Raw genomic sequence first — 19,205 nt, 5'->3', positions numbered from 1 at the left:
ATCGGATTTTCCGACAACTTTGTGTGACCATGTGTATGCAAGACAAGTTTGAGCCAACATCCTTCGGAAAAAATCCTAGGATTTTGTTGTCGGAATGTCCGAACAAAGTCCGACCGTGTGTACGGGGCATAAGTGTTTTTAACCGTTGCCTTTTAATAAAATTGCCGACCTACTGCACTTAGAAGTGCCTTTTCCTGCATATCATGATGAGGAATTGTCAGTCAAAATATCAGTGCTGTAAACTGACTTGGTAATGAATTGGGTACTGAAGTGGTTAAATCCTGCGACGAAAAAAAAAAAAAAACTACCTGTCCAATGTTCTCTCTGACACGAGAGTAAGAGCTGCTAAACAGCAGGCTAGGCTCAGTCAAAGCCTGGGAAGGAACAGGGCCCCCCTGGTGCACAGACAATGAAATAAGCAGAGTGGATGACACGAGGAGCCATAACTTCTGAAGCACATCTCAATATGGAGCAATCTCAGTTTAAATTGAAAAGAAGAGCTGTGAAAACATACATAATGCTTCTCTATCATGTCCTTCGGGTTCATATTTTACCCTCAGCCAGAGAAATAGATCAGAAGAAAATACTGACAATTGCGATGTAACAAAACAAATATGATTAGGAATACACTGCGGAGACATTTTGTTCAGTTCTAAAAGCAAACACCGGTGTGGTGGGCGAGCCATTTTTCACGGAAAGCATTACAGGCAGCCCGATACTAAAAGTGTCTGCTTTATTTATGAGGGAGGGATTTCATTTGCAGCAAATAAAGAAGAGCGGTAGACGCTGTTTTTAGATCTCTCATGCCGATTTCTGAGGTAAATTCAGCACAGCAGATTGGTATCATTCACCTCTTACTGCTCCATTTTATACAGGAAATACCAGCAGGTCACAGAGGACCTCCTGACAAAGTGCTTGGAAAAAAAAAGGTCCTTCACCTTATCAGGGCAGGAAAAATGGTGAGAATCTTATCGGTTTTCACACCGTTCTGTCCGAAAATTGGCTCAAAATGGCAGAATGTTGGGTCTCATTTTTTAAACCCACTCTCTAAAATCTAATATAAATTTTAACATGTCAGCCCCTTCCACTGAACAGGAGCCAGCTGAGGAGTTTCATAGGCTTCCCAGCCATAAGATCACTTTAGTTGGCTATCACAGTGATCACGTGATTGGGAGCTGGTCCCGATTCTTTTCCAATCATAAACCGTGACCAGGAGCGGTTGATGACAGAGCAGCTACAGTGTTGGGGAACACACTCTCAGCACAGAACCACAATTCTGGCTGTACGTATTTACACTCACCGGCCACTTTAATAGGTACACCTTGCTAGTACCGGGTTGGACCCCATTTTGCCTTCATAACTGCCTTAATTTTTCATGGCATAGACTCAACAAAGTGTTGGAAACATTCCTCAGAAAATTTGGTCCATATTAACATGATAGCATCACGCAGTTGCTGCAGATTTGTCGGCTGCTCATCCATGATGCGAATCTCCCGTTCCACCACATCCCAAGGGTGCTCTATTGGATTGAGATCTGGTGACTGTGGAGGCCATTGGAGTACAGTGAGCTCATTGTCAAATTCAAAAAACCAGTTTTGAGATGATTTTAAGCTTTGTGACATGGTGCATTATCCTGCTGGAAGTAGCCATCAGAAGACGGTACACTGTAGTCATAAAGGGATGGACATGGTCAGCAACAATACTCAGGTAGGTCATGGCATGTAAACGATGCTCAATTAGTACTAAGGGGCCCAAAGTGTGCTAAGAAAATATCCCTCACACCATTACATAATACACCACCACCAGCAACCTGAACCATTGATACAAGGCAGGATGGATCCATGCTTTCATGTTGTTTACGCCAAGTTCTGACCCTACATCTGATTGTCGCAGCTGAAATGGAGACTCATCAGACCAGACAAAATTTTTCCAATCTTCTAATGTCCAATTTTGGGGAGTCTGTGCAAATTGTAGCTTTAAGGTTCGATGAGTTGTGCGTTCAGAGATGGTATTCTGCAAACCTTGGTTGTAACGGAGTGGTTATTTGAGTTATTGTTTCCTATCATCTTGAACCAGTCTGCCCATTCTCCTCTGACCTTAACAAAGCATTTTCCTCCACACAACTGCCAGCCGCTGGAAATGTTCTCTTTTTCGGACCATTCTCTGTAAACCCTAGAGATGGTTGTGTGTGAAAATCCCAGTAGATCAGCAGTTTTTTAAAAAGTCAGACCAGCCCGTCTGGCACCAATAACCATGCCACATTCAAAGTCACTTAAATACCCTTTCTTCCTCATTCTGATGCTCAGTTTGAACTTCAGCAAGTCGTCTTCATCACATCTAGATACCCCACCGTCGTTTTACGTGGCTATTTTTAAGAGGAATAGCGTTGTTATGGTAGCAGCTAGCTACCATGACCCAGGTATCCCCTTCTTCAGCCAGCGGTTTGCTTCAAGATAAAAGTGGTCTCTGCGGTGGATTCGCCATGAGATCACTTTTATCAGCGGCGGGAGAGCGCCCCCCCCATCCCGCCGTCCTCCGGAGCCGATCGGATGGCCCTCACCCGTCTCCATATCACTGCAGGGCGGAAGCGACGTCAAAACATCACTTCTGCCCAATGCTCTTAAAGGGGATTTTTTTTTTTTTTTAAATGACATTCAGTTTTTTTTCTTAATTGCATTTTAGTGTAAATATGAGATCTGAGGTCTTTTTGACCCCAGATCTCATATTTAAGAGGTCCTGTCATGCTTTTCTTCTATTACAAGGGATGTTTACATTTCTTGTAATAGGAATAAAGTGACACAATTTTTTTTTAAAAGAACAGTGTAAAAATAAAAAGGTAAAATAAATAATAAAAAAAAAAAAATTTTTTAAATGTGCCCCGTCCCGCCGAGCTCGCGTCCCGAAGCAAACGCATACGTGAGTAGTGCCCACATATGAAAATGGTGTGCAAACCACACATGTGAGGTATCGCCACGATCGTTAGAGTGAGAGCAATAATTCTAGCCCTAGACCTCCTCTGTACCTCAAAACATGCAACCTGTAGAATTTTTTTAAACGTCGCCTATGGAGATTTTTAATGGTTAAAGTTTGTCGCCATGAGTGGCCGCAACTTTGAGGCGTGACATGTTGGGTATCAATTTACTCGGCATAACATTATCTTTCACAATATTAAAAAAAATGGGGCTAACTTTACTCTTGTCTTATTTTTAATTAAAAAAAGTAATTTTTTTCCAAAAAAAGTACGCTTGTAAGACCGCTGCGCAAATACGGTGTGACAAAAAGTATTGCAACGTCCGCCATTTTATTCTCTAGGGTGTTAGAAAAAAGTATATATATATATATATATATATATATATATAATGTTTGGGGGTTCCAAGTAATTTTCTAACAAGAAAAAAATGTTTTTAAGGTGGAACATGTAACATGTTCCCAATGCTGCAGCCGCTCCAGGAGACAAAGTAAAAGCAGATTAAAACTTTAGCTTTAACGGTTTCAAAGTTTTGCGCATTTTATTAACAGATCTGGATAGTACCATAATATAGGAAATTCCAGTGTTACATCTGAGCAAATATGGTGTACATGATTGCACTAAAGAACATGAAAAAAATATGCTTACTAAAAAGTTTCTGGGAGAAAAATGATTCCACGTCACTCTCTCGACCTCTCCGCTGAATCGCCACGTTCGGTGGTTTTCCTGAGGACTTCTGCAGTCATACAATATTACCGATCTGTGGAAGAAAGAACAAAAAAGAGCACTAGAATAAATATTTTTAATATTATTTACCCCTTCAGAAGGCTTTCTGTATACTAAACACTTGCTGGTGGTTGTCTTTTAGAGCTCATGAACACAGGACATTCTTTTCTCCCCTGGACACCTTTGCTCCTGGAATGAAAAAGAGCAGCCTAAAAAGAACGTGCCTAAAGCTGCGTTTTGCACGTGTTTGGGCAGATCAAGAGTTTGGGTGTTCATTGAGTCCATTGGCCCGAAAAATAAATTTATGCGGGCCACTGGAATGAATGCTCAAGCGCTAAACGTGCCTGGCATTTTGGCTCATTCAGCATTTTTTCTGCCCAAAACCTCCTCTCCTGACCATGAAAGCGATAGTTTTTTGTTCTGCTTCTAAATGTTCCTCTTTTTAATATGCCTGTAAACACCCAAGTTTACATGGACACATAAGCTAACAGAGGTGCGATTACAAGCTGAAAAAAATGACAAACGCCTGAAGAAGCAGCATTTTTGAAGCCGTGTGCACGAGGCCTTAAAGTGCTTCAGCTACACAGACTGACTGTAATATATCCACAACGGCAAATAAAGGATGTCAAAGTAGTGCTACTTAACACCCAGCAGATGAGAGAGTGGTGAGATGGGTCTGATAGGAGGGTGCTGCAGATCAGATCTGTGCTACACGTAAAGAACAATGGAGACAAGCTAGAGCACTTCTTCAAACCTGAACTCCAGGTATAGTGCAGAGGGTGATCAGAAATGGTGCCTAGAGCCAGCCATACACAAATCGGAATTCAGCTGGATCAGCAGGGACTCAACAAATTTCAATCCATGTATGGGCACCCAGGTTGTACAGAAGTCGATCTATTGATCGACTTCTGTAAAACTGTCCAGTTAGGTTTTTCCTGAAGGATCAGTGCCACTGGCAATAGCCGGCAACACTGATCATTGTGTTCCACTGTCAGAATAAAATAGCTCAGCGGGAGGGATTCACCCCCATCCACCTCAAGTGTGTGGATGGGGAATCAGCACATATTTTTTTTTTTGTTCAACCGGAACTAAATTAAAAAAAAAAATAATAATAATAATGTATGGCATGCCTTATATATTGTTGAGTACTGTATATTAAATACTTGAATCTCCACAGCCAATGTTCAGTTTCATTTTATTTTGTCTACAGACATTGAAGAATGCTCCCTGCATCTGGCTGCTTACACAGTCAGATTAGGGAATGTTTTTAGCATTTAAAGCAGAACTTCAATCAAAAACCAGAAAGAAAGAAATAGCCTTTTAAAATATAAAACAAGACCAGTTTTTGCTGCAATATTCACTTAAAATCCAGAGATTTTCCCCCAAAGAAATTTTTCCGCTACTAGATGTCTTCAGTCTGATGGCCAGAATCATACAACCCCCTTCCCCTGAGCCCAGGTCATCCTGGACCCGCTCCAGCCTCAAACGGGAGAGTAGGGATGAGCTCAGGCGTTTTTGCACACGCCTCCGAAACAGCCTGAGCTATCCCATCAGGAAGCTGTCAATTCCAATAGCCAATAATAAACAGTGGAGGAATTCCATGCCCAGCAGCTATGCATATGCAAGGTGTGTGTATACTTGCAGCTGCAGGAGGGAAAAGCCTCCACCACCTATGATAGGCCATCATCTTTGACAGCTACCAGGTGGCATAGCTCAGGTTGGTTTGGAGTTGTGTCTGAACCCACCTAAGCTCATTACTGCTGGACAATGGAAGGAGAACAAGCACCGTATTGACCTAATTTTTCCGTCACTCTGCTTTCTCCTCCGAGCAGCATGCTTCTTGTCAGCATATGAAGAACTGGACACCTTATGCTGCTGCTTCTACTCATACTCCAATCCTGCAGCATAGGGACTGCAAGGGGCAGACACCAGGTCAGATTCAGGTGCCTACACTACTTACATTTAAAACATATAGTACATTTAACAATGTACTGGGGACCAAAGAGCTGTCTTCATTGTGTTTTGTATGCCTACGCCTAGAGTCCGGCTTCAAAAGGTACCTCCATTACCCCACTTGGCCAAGCTTGGTCTGAGGAAAACCAGGGTGCCTGGACATGTTTTGTCATTTATGGAGAAAATTGGCTAGGGTAGATTTTCCTAACCAATTGCTTTCAAAGCACAACCCTACCCTGAACATTTACATCAAACGTGCATGTACTGTATATAGAGAGATTTTTGTGCTTTTACTTGTTGGCAGCATAGGATCCATTTCCCACTTCAACAAATCAGTTTGGTGCATTAAACTAATTCTCGTTTGCTGCATTGTTAGTGTGGTTTCCAGCAATACGCTACTACAGATGAATGGTAACACGTGTATAATGTGTGAATCATGCCTAAATTTGTCTAAGATTTTCCTACATCTAAAATGCAGAGATATGAAATGGGTGTAAGGGTATAGTCACACATGTGAATACACCCTGCCAACGATTACACATGAGAACTCTCAGCCCCCAGGGGTTCCTGCGATTAGCTGTGAGTAGGCAGCCCCATTGAAAGCTGAGGCTGCCAGCTAATCGCATCCACAGGTATGTGGGTGTGATCTCTCAAGCTGTGATCACATGCGATAACAGCATGAGATTGTCCTAGGACGCAGGCAGGCAAGGGTTTACTAAATCTACTCCACAGCTTCCCCTTAAAGGATGAAAAAAAAAAAATCTTCAAAATGAAAATTACACAGCAACACAAGTTTAGAACATGCAGGGTTTTTTAGCACTGAGCGCAAAAAGCAGACTAGAGAGTGTGCACTACGCATTTCAGATCCGACACCTCTGTGCTCCATGTGACACGGGACGGAGCACAGCCTGATTTATTACACCATTCATCGGGAAATAAAATTCACATTCCACCAAGAGACAGGCTGTACTAGATGAATGTTCTAACAACAACAGCACGGGCCCATCTGCTGCCGAGGTAGACAAGGTCCCAGGCGAGCGGCGGTTCACGCTGTCAGCGCACTCGGTGACAGAGAAGTCACATCCTGAAAATTGCATTCAAGGTCCATCCAGCACAATTAACAGATGGCTTGGGCTATTTATGGAACCGATCGTTGTATTGATAGCAATTTTGCCTTTGGTTATCATTGAAAAATGGATGTGTTTTCAAAGATTAAAAAAATATGCACTAAAGTGGAATTTACAGACAGAGCTCAACATAAATTGACGCTCTTATTTTAAAGTGGGGTCCTATATAGAGGGCATTAAGGTGAACATTCAGCAATTTGTGTTATATTTTTCATCAATGTTGAGAACACCCTGAGGGGCTATTTATATGGGTGCATTCTGTTAATGCACTACAAACAAGAGTTTTACCACAACGCACAGTAAGGGGTGTATTGCAGTGCAATTCATTTTAAAGAGCACCCCAACACTACAGTGCCCATGTGTTGTAATGCACCACCGCTCACAGATGTAAATGATCTGTGCACTGTGTTAATTAAAATATGGCATGCAGCTTGGTAAATAGGCTTTCTAACGCAATGCACGTAAAACACACGTACATACATCTGTCTCCTTGCTCCAGGTATTTAAAATGTATCTAAACCCAAAACTATTCTTATTAGCAAGCATCATTCAAACCACTTCCTCTGTGCCCAGGTTGTCGTGGACCTGCCCTAGCCTGTAACTGGACAGTGTATGGAGAAGCAGCACAGTGATGAGCCGACCCTGTCACTCTGACTTCTGCTCCTATCAGCATGCTTATGATCAGCAGATTAACTTATTGGCTCCTTGTGCTGCTTCTTCCTCTAACATTCCAGCACTGCTATACAGGAACTGCAAGACTGATATCAGGTCAAATTCAGGTATTTACATTGCTCAGTTCAGCTTTAAAAGATATGTATGGCCAAGTTTTTTGGCCATACTTCTCTTGTGGGTCACTTCTTTTGTAATCCTGCTGACACTAACAGGGTAACATGGTTTGCATTATATAATTCCCTTGGAGTAGGGAGTGGTGTTCCTACCCCAGAAGGGTATAAAGACATGTGGCATGGTGAATACACAATCCACTTTGAGAGTTCTCTCTATATATTTTACATTTCACCAGGGAGAATTTATTTTTTATTGGGTGCCATTGGTTTGCCGTCCTGCCCCTCCCCCCAAAATATTGAGCACCAGCCGCCACTGATTATAAATATATTAAAAATACCCTATAAGCGAACAAATGACTTTAAAAGGTACCAATACGTTTTGTTGAAAAAGTATCAAAATGTATTGTATAACAACTTGTTAAATCCATAAAAGACATACAATGAGGACATTGTCCTCATTGTATGCCCTTTATGGTTTTAACAAGTTGTTATACAATACATTTTGATCATTTTTAAACAAAACATATTGGTACCTTTGTTAGCTTATAGGGTTTTTTTTTTTTTGTGCAAATTTCTGGTAGGATGTGGTACCGGACAACTTTATCCAAATATTAGAGGACCCCTTATGAGGCCCTCCTCTCGCAAAAAATATTTTATTTGATATATATATATATACACACACATATATACACATACACACTGTGTATGCCATATGATGTGCAATGGAGCTGACCTGCTGCATATGAGCAAACAAGATCAGGAGCGATATCCTTGGGTTGCCTTTGACAGTAGATTTGTGGAGCAGCTTTCTTGTAAAATCCTGTGGTCTTTATCAGACTTCTTTTAACTTAGAATTGCCTACATGAGCATGGTGGTGTTGGAGGAGATGCTCACTGGCTCATGTATAGAAGAATACAATGCAAAGCGTACTGGTCATAAAAGATAAATGAACTTGAGTCACCATTTTTTTTTTTCCACACGTTTTTTCACTGTACTTTTTCACTGATTTTTTTTTCAGTTTGCTAAGTCACGGAATATTTAGGAATCATATGGTGGATCACAAAAAACACCTTTACACATATATTGCAATAATGAATTTAAATTATTTTACAAGATTGACTTGCGTAATTTGGATTAAAAAAAAATAGGATTTTTTAAAACAGCTTACCTGTAAAATCCTTTTCTTTCGAAGGACATCACGGGACACAGAGCCACAGTAATTACTGATGGGTTATATAGGTATCACTGGTGATTGGACACTTACACACCTTATCAGGAAGTTCAACCCCCTATATAATCCCTCCCCCTTGCAGGGATACCTCAGTTTTGTAGCCAAGCAATATAGTGTATTAGAAGAGGGGCGGGACCTCTGTGTCCCGTGATGTCCTTCGAAAGAAAAGGATTTTTACAGGTAAGCTGTTTTAAAAAATCCTATTTTCTTTCTCGAACATCACGGGACACAGAGCCACAGTAATTACTGATGGGATGTCCCAGAGCAATGCTACCTGAGGGGGGGGGAACCACGACCAAGTAGGGTGCAATCAGACCTGAGGACCCTGTACCGCTGCCTGCAGCACACTACGCCCAAAGGCGATATCCTCATGCCTTCTCACATCCACCTGATAGAATCTGGTGAATGTATGAACTGAAGACCAGGTTGCGGCCTTGCAGATTTGAGCCATAGAGGCCCGGTGATGCACTGCCCAAGAAGCACCAATAGCCCTTGTGGAATGTGCCCTGATCTGAAACGGAGGAATCTTCTGTTTCAAACCGTAAGCTTGAATGATAAACTGTCGAATCCATTTAGAAATGGTAGCTTTTGACGCTGCCTGTCCTCTATTGGGACCCTCTGGCAGCACAAACAAAACATCCGTCTTGCGGATCTGAGTAGTTGCCCCTAGATAGGCCTCAACTGCTCTTACTACATCCAACGAATGTAGAGATCTCTCTTCCGGAGAACAGGGATCTGGAAAAAAGGAAGGTAGAACAATGTCTTGGTTTAAATGAAAATCAGAAACCACCTTCGGTAAAAAACTAGGATGAGGGCGTAGTACCACTCTATCCTTGTGTATAATCAAATAAGGCTCCTTACAGGAAAGAGCTGCTAATTCTGATACTCTTCTAGCAGAAGAGATGGCCACCAGAAAAATTAATTTCCTTGTCAACAAGACCAAAGGAATCTGACTTATTGGTTCAAAAGGCTGTTTCTGTAACACAGCCAGGACCAAATTCAAGTCCCAGGGGTTTAGGGGCGCTTTAACCGGAGGATTAAGACGCATCACCCCCTGCATAAAGTTTCGGACCAAAGAATGCGAAGCAAGTGGCCGCTGAAATAATACTGATAAAGCAGAAACCTGGCCCTTGATGGTACTCAAGGCCAGCTTCATCTCTAATCCCATCTGTAGAAAATCAAGGATTCTACCTATGACATATTTCCTGGGATGCCAACCTCTGGATTCACACCAGGTTATATAAGCCTTCCAGACTCTATGATAAATCATCCTGAAAGCTGGCTTCCTTGCATTAATCAAGGTAGATATGACAGGACCTGAGAGCCCACGACTCTTCAGAACGTGGGTCTCAATAGCCAAACCGTCAAATTTAGCATTTGTAATGCAGGATGGAACACTGGACCCTGAGATAACAGGTCTGGGCGTACCGGTAGGGTCCACGGGGAACCCACCGTCATCCTTACTATTTCTGCATACCAAGTCCTTCTGGGCCAAGCGGGGGCCACCAGAAGTACCGACTTCCTTTCCTGCCTGATCCTGCGAAGGAGTCGTGGTAGTAGCAGAATAGGCGGGAATGCGTAAATCAGTGAGAACCGATGCCACGGAATCACCAACGCATCCGTCCCGCATGCAAGAGGATCTTTTGTCCTTGCCACAAATCTGTCTATCTTTTTGTTGAATCGGGATGCAAAGAGATCTACATCTGGAACCCCCCCATCTTTGGCATATGGCCCAAAAAACGTCGGGATGCAGAGACCATTCCCCTGGAAGTAACTGCTGGCGACTTAGATAGTCCGCCTGCCAATTCTCTATTCCCGGGATGAAAACTGCGCACATGCATCTCTGCCCAGACTAAGATCTGGTTCACCTCTTTTTGAGCAGCTCGGCTCCGGGTGCCTCCCTGATGATTGACATAAGCCACTGCTGTGGCATTGTCGGACTGGATCCTGACCGGACAACCCTGTAGCCTGATGGTCCAGGCTTTTAGAGCTAGATGTATCGCCCAGATCTCCAGAATGTTGATGGGTAAGGTCCTCTCTGTCTTGGACCATACCCCTTGGACCGCAGCCTGTTCCAGAACTGCTCCCCAACCTGACAGACTGGCATCTGTTGTTACCACCGTCCAGGTAACCGGTAGAAAGGATTTCCCCTTCTGCAGGTTTTCGGGTATGAGCCACCAATTGAGGCTCTGACGCACCGCATGCGACAGGTGCATCGGAAAGTCTAATGCCTGAACCTTCTTGTTCCAGGTCGACAGAATACTGTGTTGCAGCATTCTTGAGTGAAACTGAGCATAGGGAACTGCTTCGAATGAAGACACCATCTTCCCTAGTAGCCTCATACAAAGGCGGACTGAGGGACCCTTCTTGGTCCTTACTGTCAGAATCAGCTCTCTCAAAGCAGTGATCTTTGCCTGGGGTAGAAATATTTTCTCCTGGCTTGTATCTATAATCAGACCTAAATACTCCAGTCTTCTTACTGGTTTTAGGAAAGACTTTTCTAAGTTGAGGATCCAACCCAGGTGTTCTAGATACCTGACCGTGGTCCTCAAGTTTCCATTCAAAGAGGCTACCGACCGGTCTATCAAGAGCAGGTCGTCTAGGTATGCTATGACAGCTATACCCTGAGCCCTTAATCTGGCCAGAGGAGGAGCCAAGATCTTTGTGAACACTCGAGGTGCAGTGGCTATCCCAAAAGGCAGAGCCACAAACTGGAAATGGCGCCCTCCTACCTCGAAGCGCAGAAACTTCTGATGAGCAGGAAAAATGGGCACATGCAGATATGCATCTCTGATGTCTATTGATGCCAGAAATTCTCCTCCCTGCAGGGTGGGAACTACTGTTCGAATTGATTCCATGCGGAAGGATTGAATCCTTAGGAATCGGTTCAGATCCCTTAAGTCCAAAATGGGCCTGACATCCCCATTTGGCTTTTGGACCGTAAAAAGGTTGGAATAGAAGCCCAATCCCTGGTCCTTTGCGGGAACTATCATAATGACCTCCTGCGACAAAAGTCGCTCTAACGCTAGAAGGAGCGACTGATTCTTCTCTGGGTCTCTGGGAACATTTGATCTGAGGAACCGAGGAGAAGGGAATTCCTGAAACTCCAGCTTGTACCCTAAGGTTACCGTGGAGACTACCCATCTGTCCTGGAAGTCCTCGTGCCAGAGCTCTGAGAACTGTCGCAGTCTTCCCCCCACTCGAGTGAGCGGGGGCGCCCCCTCATGCAGAGGTCTTAGTGTTTTGCCTAGTAGGCTTCTTTCCCCAGGACTTCTTTTGTCCCTGGGGTTGACTCTTGTCTCTGGACCCCGATGGAGGCGGCCGTCGAGACTGCCTGGAGGCTGAAGCCCCCGGCGCTGGGGAAAGAGTCCGTTTGAAAGAGGGACGCTTACTCTTCTTCTTGACAGGTAAGAGAGTGCTTTTCCCCACAAGAGATTCTCTTGATATAGTTATCCAAGTCCTCTCCAAACAACCTTGCACCACGAAATGGAAACCCAGCCAGTAGCTTCTTACATGGTGCTTCGGCTGACCAATTTTTCAACCATAGGATTCTACGTATATGCACCAACCCCAGTGAAAGACGGGAGGTTTGCACGATAGAATCTCTAATGGCGTCAACCACAAAGCATAAGGCCGCTGGAAGGTTAGCAAACCCCTGGGCCTGCTGTTCAGGTAATACTTTGATGACCTGCTTAACATGGTCTCTTAAGTATTGGCAGACTCCAATCGCTGCTACTGCAGGTTGGGCCACTGATCCTGCTAAGGAGAAAACATCCTTCAATAGGGATTCCATCCTTTTATCTACAGGATCCCTGAGCATCTGAGCATTGTCTACAGGACAAGTCAGGCTATTATTTACGGAGGAAATGGCGGCATCAATAGCCGGTATTCCCCACATTTTAATAAACTTTTCTTCCATCGGATAAAGTGTTGAAAACTTTCTCGGCAGAAAAAAACGTTTGTCTGGGTGGTCCCACTCAGAATAAATAAGCTTTTCAAGTAAGGTATGAACAGGAAAAGCATGTGCTGCTTGGAAAGGTTTCAGTGACCCCAAAGCAGAAGAGGATTCTTTAGCAGTTTCAGGTATGGGCAACTTAAATGTGGAGCGGACCAATCCAGTGAGGATCTGCACTAAGACTTTCTCCTCTTGGGAAGTCGCAGAGGGTCCCTCTCCACCTGAATCCTCCGAAGAGGAATCATCCATCCCATCCCGATCCTCTGAAAGGGATTCATCTCCTTTATCCCAGAGCTCCTCTGTCTGAGGGTCTTGGGGAACAGAGGAAAGCCTAGTGCGTTTTCTTCCACTGAGTGAAGACGTAATCACGGCCATTAATCTTTCCTCTAGACCATTAATGGTTGAGGAAAAAACCTCTTGTGTAATATATACAGGGGCTGAAGTGCCAGAAGCAGGTGTAGCCCCTGACCCCGATGGCTCTCCCTGGTTAGCCGTCCCTGGCCCATCTTTCATCTTTAGGGGGGGAGGATGCTGCCGACAGGGGGCCCTCAGAACCTGAACGAGATCCCCTAGTGTCTCTGGTTCCTGGGGTGCTTGAACCTCTTCTACCCATAGTGCAAAGCAACAAGGTGTGAGGTATACAAATGAACACTGCCCGCTGAGCGATGTAGTCTGGCTAAAAGCCTTGCTACCCAATGCTCAGTCTGGTGTTACTTCAGTAAATGCTGCCTAGGAGAATGCCTGTGTCCCACCTTACATGCGACCGTCAGCTCTGTGTCTCTCAGAAGGCTGAGTGCACCTGTACAGAGTGCCTTTAATAGCCTGCAGCTGACCTGAGTGGGAGTCTAAACACTCTGTGCTGACGTCCCGCCCCCTCCTCTACCGCCCCCCCCCCTCGAGTTTTGAAAAAAACGAGCGCTTCCCGCACTGCCGACTATCCTGTCATGCTTCTGGAGAAAAGGCTGGGGATGGGGGGGGGGGGGAGGGAGGCTGGTAACAAGATCTGCCTGAACGGCTATCTTCAGAGATGATGGCCATTAGGCCGCAGAGCCCGGGTGGTATAACCACTTTCTAGACCCCTGTGGCCCCTCTCTAGTCTGGGGGGAACATTCAAACATGAGAAATCCCCCTTTCCACCTTACCTGCTTGCAGCCTGCTTTGAGATGCTGGGACATAATCAGCACTGAACACCTGAGACAGTCAGTCAGCATGTGTAGGTTTGTGCTCTTGGCAGCCCCCGGTGGTCACAATAGGCATAGCATGCATTTACCTTAAAGGAGAAAAGCCACTAGAACTCAAAAATTCTGTGGAATCTCCTCTTACCTTATCCAGCCGCAGGGTGCTGTTTACACAGACCCAATCTTCACCTCTCACGGTGGGCTCCGTTTGAAAAAACCGTCAGAGACTGGGGCCCCCATCAGTAGGGGGATCCAACAGTTCTGGGACCGTAAAGCACCTCGCCAGAAATTAGGAAGTTTAAAGCCATTTTCTGATCTGCGGGGTCCAGCTCTCTAAAAAGAGAAGCATTACGGGTAAAACCTTGTTTCTTCGGACACGAGGCCCGGGTACCATTCAATTCGGCCATGAAAAGACACTTTGAATGGATCCGGTTCGCCTGGCTTGCCCCAGTATAGGATCTTAGGATATTCCCTTTGGAGCTCAGCACAGGACATCTTTACACGTCCATCACCTAAGACACTGGCGTAAAAACTGAGGTATCCCTGCAAGGGGGAGGGATTATATAGGGGGTTGAACTTCCTGATAGGGTGTGCCAGTGTCCAATCACCAGTGATACCTATATAACCCATCAGTAATTACTGTGGCTTTGTGTCCCGTGATGTTCGAGAAAGAAAATTTATTTTGGTTTATCGATTAGCGCTGCACATTATTTGATATACCATTGTTGTTTTTAACTTTTTGTATATTAAATAGTTCTTTATGCAAACTGGTTGCTTACAGTGGTTTTGACTTTCATTGTATATTCTAGAATATCTGTAGTAGTCCATTAACAGTATTTTGTTTTTTTATTATCATTTTTGGTGCAGTTTGTCTGCTGAGGAATACGGACGTAAGTGGTGGCCGTGAGGTCTTCCTTTTTGCTGTGATGTTGAAATATGTTATCAGTGTAAAATTTCCAGTGTTTTTTTTTTTTTAAACAGATGATTTGCAAAGTACTACTAAAATGTACATGCATGACATTTTAATGAAAGATATGTGGGAACTAGTGGATGTTGCACCTCCAGCTCAACAGGTCATGTGTTCTGTAAAGAGCCTCAATCTATGCCACACTCTAACGCGTTTTACTCTGCCCCCAGGGCTTAATTGTCGTGAAAGATGTCCTTTCAGATTAGATTTACTTACTTATCAAAGGAGCCAGATAGAAGTGTCTGTGCCTCGAAGGGATGGAACTGTAATGTTTGTACCTACAAGATAAAAAGTAATTAGCCTGAGACAAAATATAATGAGGGCATCAGAGAACAATGTTACTTTGCCCTGAATGGACAAAAGAAAAAAAAAAAAAGACATCCGCCACTAAATGAAAAGGAGTTTTTGCTAAAAGGCTAGTAATGTAAGGGGATATTACTTTTAATGATCATATTTAGTATATGAAATCCTTTTTAGGTCATTTAAGTCCTTTATTCATATTTTTTTCAGTATTTATATGCAAACCAAACTGACAGACAAAAGTGACAGTTAAGGGGGTTATACAAACCACAACAGTTAACTTTGTTATACAGTTTAAACCTTTTTTTCCCCCAAAAGGAAGTTGCTATAAAAGTTGAAAAAAGGGTTAACTGTTGAACTTTCATTTATTGCTTAAAGCGGGGGTCCACCTATCTATCGTTTTTTTTTTTTTTAGTTCATTCACAAACTTTTCTTCTCAGCATTACATACTCACATATTGTGTGTAATATGTCCGCCTGTGTCAGATTTCGTCGGAAAGAATAACTTATATTATTCACTGCAGGCGGTTTCCATCTTCATTGTGGGCATTTGAAGCCCATAAGCATTTATTTCCTGGATGTGGTAAATGCTGTGCTCCCAGCATTCACCGCTCGTTCCCGCACATGCTCAGTGGCATCCTGGGAAGCCTGAGACTAGCTCCCAGGAGTCTGGGAGAGGCTAGAAACACGCCTACTCCCACGGGAGGAGAACCAGGAAGTGCAAAGAAGAATAGAAAAATAAAAGGTAATTATGGCGATTTAAATTTTTTTAAACGGCATGTCAGCATCTAGGCAAGGAAGAGAATACATACAGATATTGTTCAAAATTTGGGTGGAACCCCGCTTTAAAGTGGTTGTAAAGTATAATTTTTTTTTTAATGACAAGCACAGAGCAGCCTCAATCCTCTTCTGGTGTCCCCACCGGTGTTCCTGGCTCCTCATCTTTTCAGTGTGCCACCATAGGAAGCTGCTTCCTATGGTGGTGCACCTGCAGGCTCAATCCTGAGCCACGTCGCCTGCAGCCATGAACATAGACAGTGTGGCTTGATGCCTCTCCCTCGTCACAGGATTTGACTGACAGCAGCAGGAGTCAATAGCTCCAGCTGCCTCAACAAAGCCTGTGAGAGCGGGGGAGAGCCGCTACAGAAGGGCACACTGCTGAAGCGAGGGCTTAGGCAAGTATAAAGGGGGTGATGGGGGCAATGCTAACATGTATACATTGTTTACCTTAATACAGGGTATACATTAAGGTAAACATTTTTTAGATTTTACAACTACTTTAAAATCTTCACTATTCACCTTCAAAGCATCTCTGAACTTGCTAGAAAACAAGACAGCTCCAGGAGAGGTAATACCCTAGAACAGCCCCCTCGCTCCTTGCATGTTCAGGACCTTCTCCACTTCTAGTAGTGTCTAATAACTGTCTGACCCTGCTCACCTCACCGCATAAGCTATTACTGTATGTACCTGCTGAGGAAAGAGAAAAGGGAATATTGTGGAGGGCCACTTGATGGCAAAGCCCAGAAGCAAACTCAGGAATATAGGGTAATCTAAACAGGGGAGGCTTTTACAGGTAAATAAACATGCATGAATTACGTTGAATTCAAGTATAATTTCATGGTGAAATCTTTGTTTAAATAAACGGTAACAGAGTGATAAAACATTACCAGTCATAATAAGCTGTGTGTGTGTCTGTTGTACCTTGTCTGTGTGCATTGTAAGGTTGGCAGCTGGTTTACCCAGAGACATATCCCAGAGAAGAACTGTGTTATCTGCAGAGGCACTGGCCAGAACATTTCTGGATAAAAAAGAAAGAACAAATGATCGTTAGTACAGAAGATGTCGTTATACCATGAAAAATATGCAAAGCTTAGTTTGGGAAGACCAAAAAATTAACACACATAGAAATTTGGGGACTGCAAGAAATAAAAAGTAATGCCTACAATGTTTGGTAAAAACCTGAAAGAGTCCAGGGCACTGGTTAAAACACTTCAAAGCTAAACTATAAGCAAACAGGTAAATCCATAAAGCACCATTACATACAGTTTTCAAATACATTGCATTACCCTCATCCAAAAAATATATAAAAGCGGATATTGGGCGAGGGTAACGCAGTATTTGTACAACATCATTTGTAAAAATGTATAAGCTTGGTCAAGGCTCTACTCCTCTGCTATATACTCCAAAAATCATTACATAGAGGGAACTTCCAGTGGAAATCTCAGCACATAAAAACCAAACAACAAAAAATGTACCTGCACCTATAAATCAATAAAACCATAATTGGCCATTTATAAAAAAAAGAAAATAGATGCATGTATTTTGCTTTTTTGAGATATTGTATTGTGAATTAATAAGTGTGCATTTGTTATTATTTAGCCACTTGAAGACTGCAATATGTTTATGTACGTTGCAGCTTTAAAGTGGTATACCGGGATGATGCCTGCAGCTACAGGCATCGTCCTGGTATTGCTTTTTATAGGAGGCGATTGGCTTTTATGTAAGAGCCATTAAAGCAACTAATTAGCTGCTGGATGGCGTTTACAAGTGGCGGGAGGGGTCACCCTCCCCCGATGCCTCTCCAGGATCTCCATCTTACCGGAGAACATGGAACCGAAACTGAGGGTTCTGCCGGATTACATTAGAGCCATTGGAGGACCGAAATAGTACTGTCGTCATGTCCTGATTTCCCAAATGTAAGCAGTGCCATTTTTAAATCATTTGATCACACTGATCTTTGTGTAATCATATGCTATTAAGGGCAGAGGAGACATCTGGGGTCTAATCCACACCGAGTGGCCGTGCCCTCAGCTATACAAGAACTGTCACCCAGAAGAAGCGCCAGTGGGCGGGAGTCTCCCATGAAGGCAGAACGGTTACGGCTTTTTTTTTTTTCGGTCCGTCGGGCGACGTGGATTTACATTGCAGGACTTTTTTTTTTTTTAATAAAGGACTTGTCCCAAGCTGTCTCTTGTCTTTTTTACCATTTTTGACACTTTTTGTTTGTGAAATGGTAGGGGTACAATGTACCCTGTTACCAATTCACATAGGGGGGATCTGGGGGTCCCCTTGTTAAAGGGGGCTTCCAGATTCCGATAAGCCCCCCGCCCGCATACCCCCACAACCACCGGGCAAGGGTTGTGAGGATGAGGCCCTTGTGAGACCTCAAAGCACCCTCCCCATGTTGAGGGCAGATGCCCTTGCACGGTTCGGGGGGGGGGGGCACTCTCTCGTACCCCCCCCTTTTCCTGCGGCTGGCCAGGTTGCATGCTCAGATAAGGGTCTGGTATGGAACTTGGGGGGGACCCCTACGTCATTTTTTTTTTTAATTTTGCCGCAGGGTTCCCCTTAATTTCCATTCCAGACCTGAAGGGCCTGGTATAGATTTTGGGGGGGACGTCCCACGCAATTTTTTTTATTACATTTTTGGTTCAGGGATCCCCTTAATATTCATACCAGACCCAAAGGGCCTGGTAATGGACTGGGGGGGGGGGGGGGACACCCATGCCCTTTTTTTCAATTAGTTTTATCTATATTGCCAAGACCCGACAATTCATTACAGCCGTGATCACTTTTAAATGACAATTTCCTTGCATATAAGCCTTTAAAATTAGAACTTTTTATTTTTCATGTCAGTGTCCCATAGACTTTAATGGTGTTCCGGCGGCTTTTGAATTTGCCTCGAACACTGCATATTGTTCGGTGTTCGCAGAACATCCGAACTTATGCTCGGGCCGAACGGTTCGGCCCGAGCATAAGTTCGGATGTTCTGCGAACACCGAACAATATGCAGTGTTCGAGGCAAATTCAAAAGCCGCCGGAACACCATTAAAGTCTATGGGACACTGACATGAAAAATAAAAAGTTCTAATTTTAAAGGCTTATATGCAAGTAAATTGTCATTTAAAACTCCATCCCTACTCTCCCACTGGTAATCTGTAAAGGCTTTTAAAGGGTCGCCAATGGAGATTTTTAAATACCGTAGTTTGGTGCCATTTTGCAAGCGTGAGCAAATT

The 19,205-nt window shown here is 43.7% G+C and overlaps 1 protein-coding gene across 1 annotated transcript in view; it reads right to left on the bottom strand.

Annotated features, from left to right (window-relative positions):
• The window catches only part of PWP1 (PWP1 homolog, endonuclein), a 165,278-nt gene that overhangs the window by 66,356 nt on the left and 79,717 nt on the right, over positions 1-19,205 (bottom strand). The window contains exons 9-11 of the mRNA XM_073621228.1: positions 16,891-16,987; positions 15,107-15,168; positions 3,617-3,728 (exon numbers count right to left, since the gene is read on the bottom strand). Coding sequence (XP_073477329.1) covers positions 3,617-3,728; positions 15,107-15,168; positions 16,891-16,987 — 271 coding nt within the window. The remainder of the gene's footprint in view (positions 1-3,616; positions 3,729-15,106; positions 15,169-16,890; positions 16,988-19,205) is intronic.

The sequence above is a fragment of the Aquarana catesbeiana genome, linkage group LG03 (genome assembly GCF_042186555.1).
Source record: "Aquarana catesbeiana isolate 2022-GZ linkage group LG03, ASM4218655v1, whole genome shotgun sequence".
Lineage (NCBI taxonomy): Eukaryota > Metazoa > Chordata > Amphibia > Anura > Ranidae > Aquarana > Aquarana catesbeiana.
This window is presented reverse-complemented; position numbering and strand designations above follow the sequence as displayed.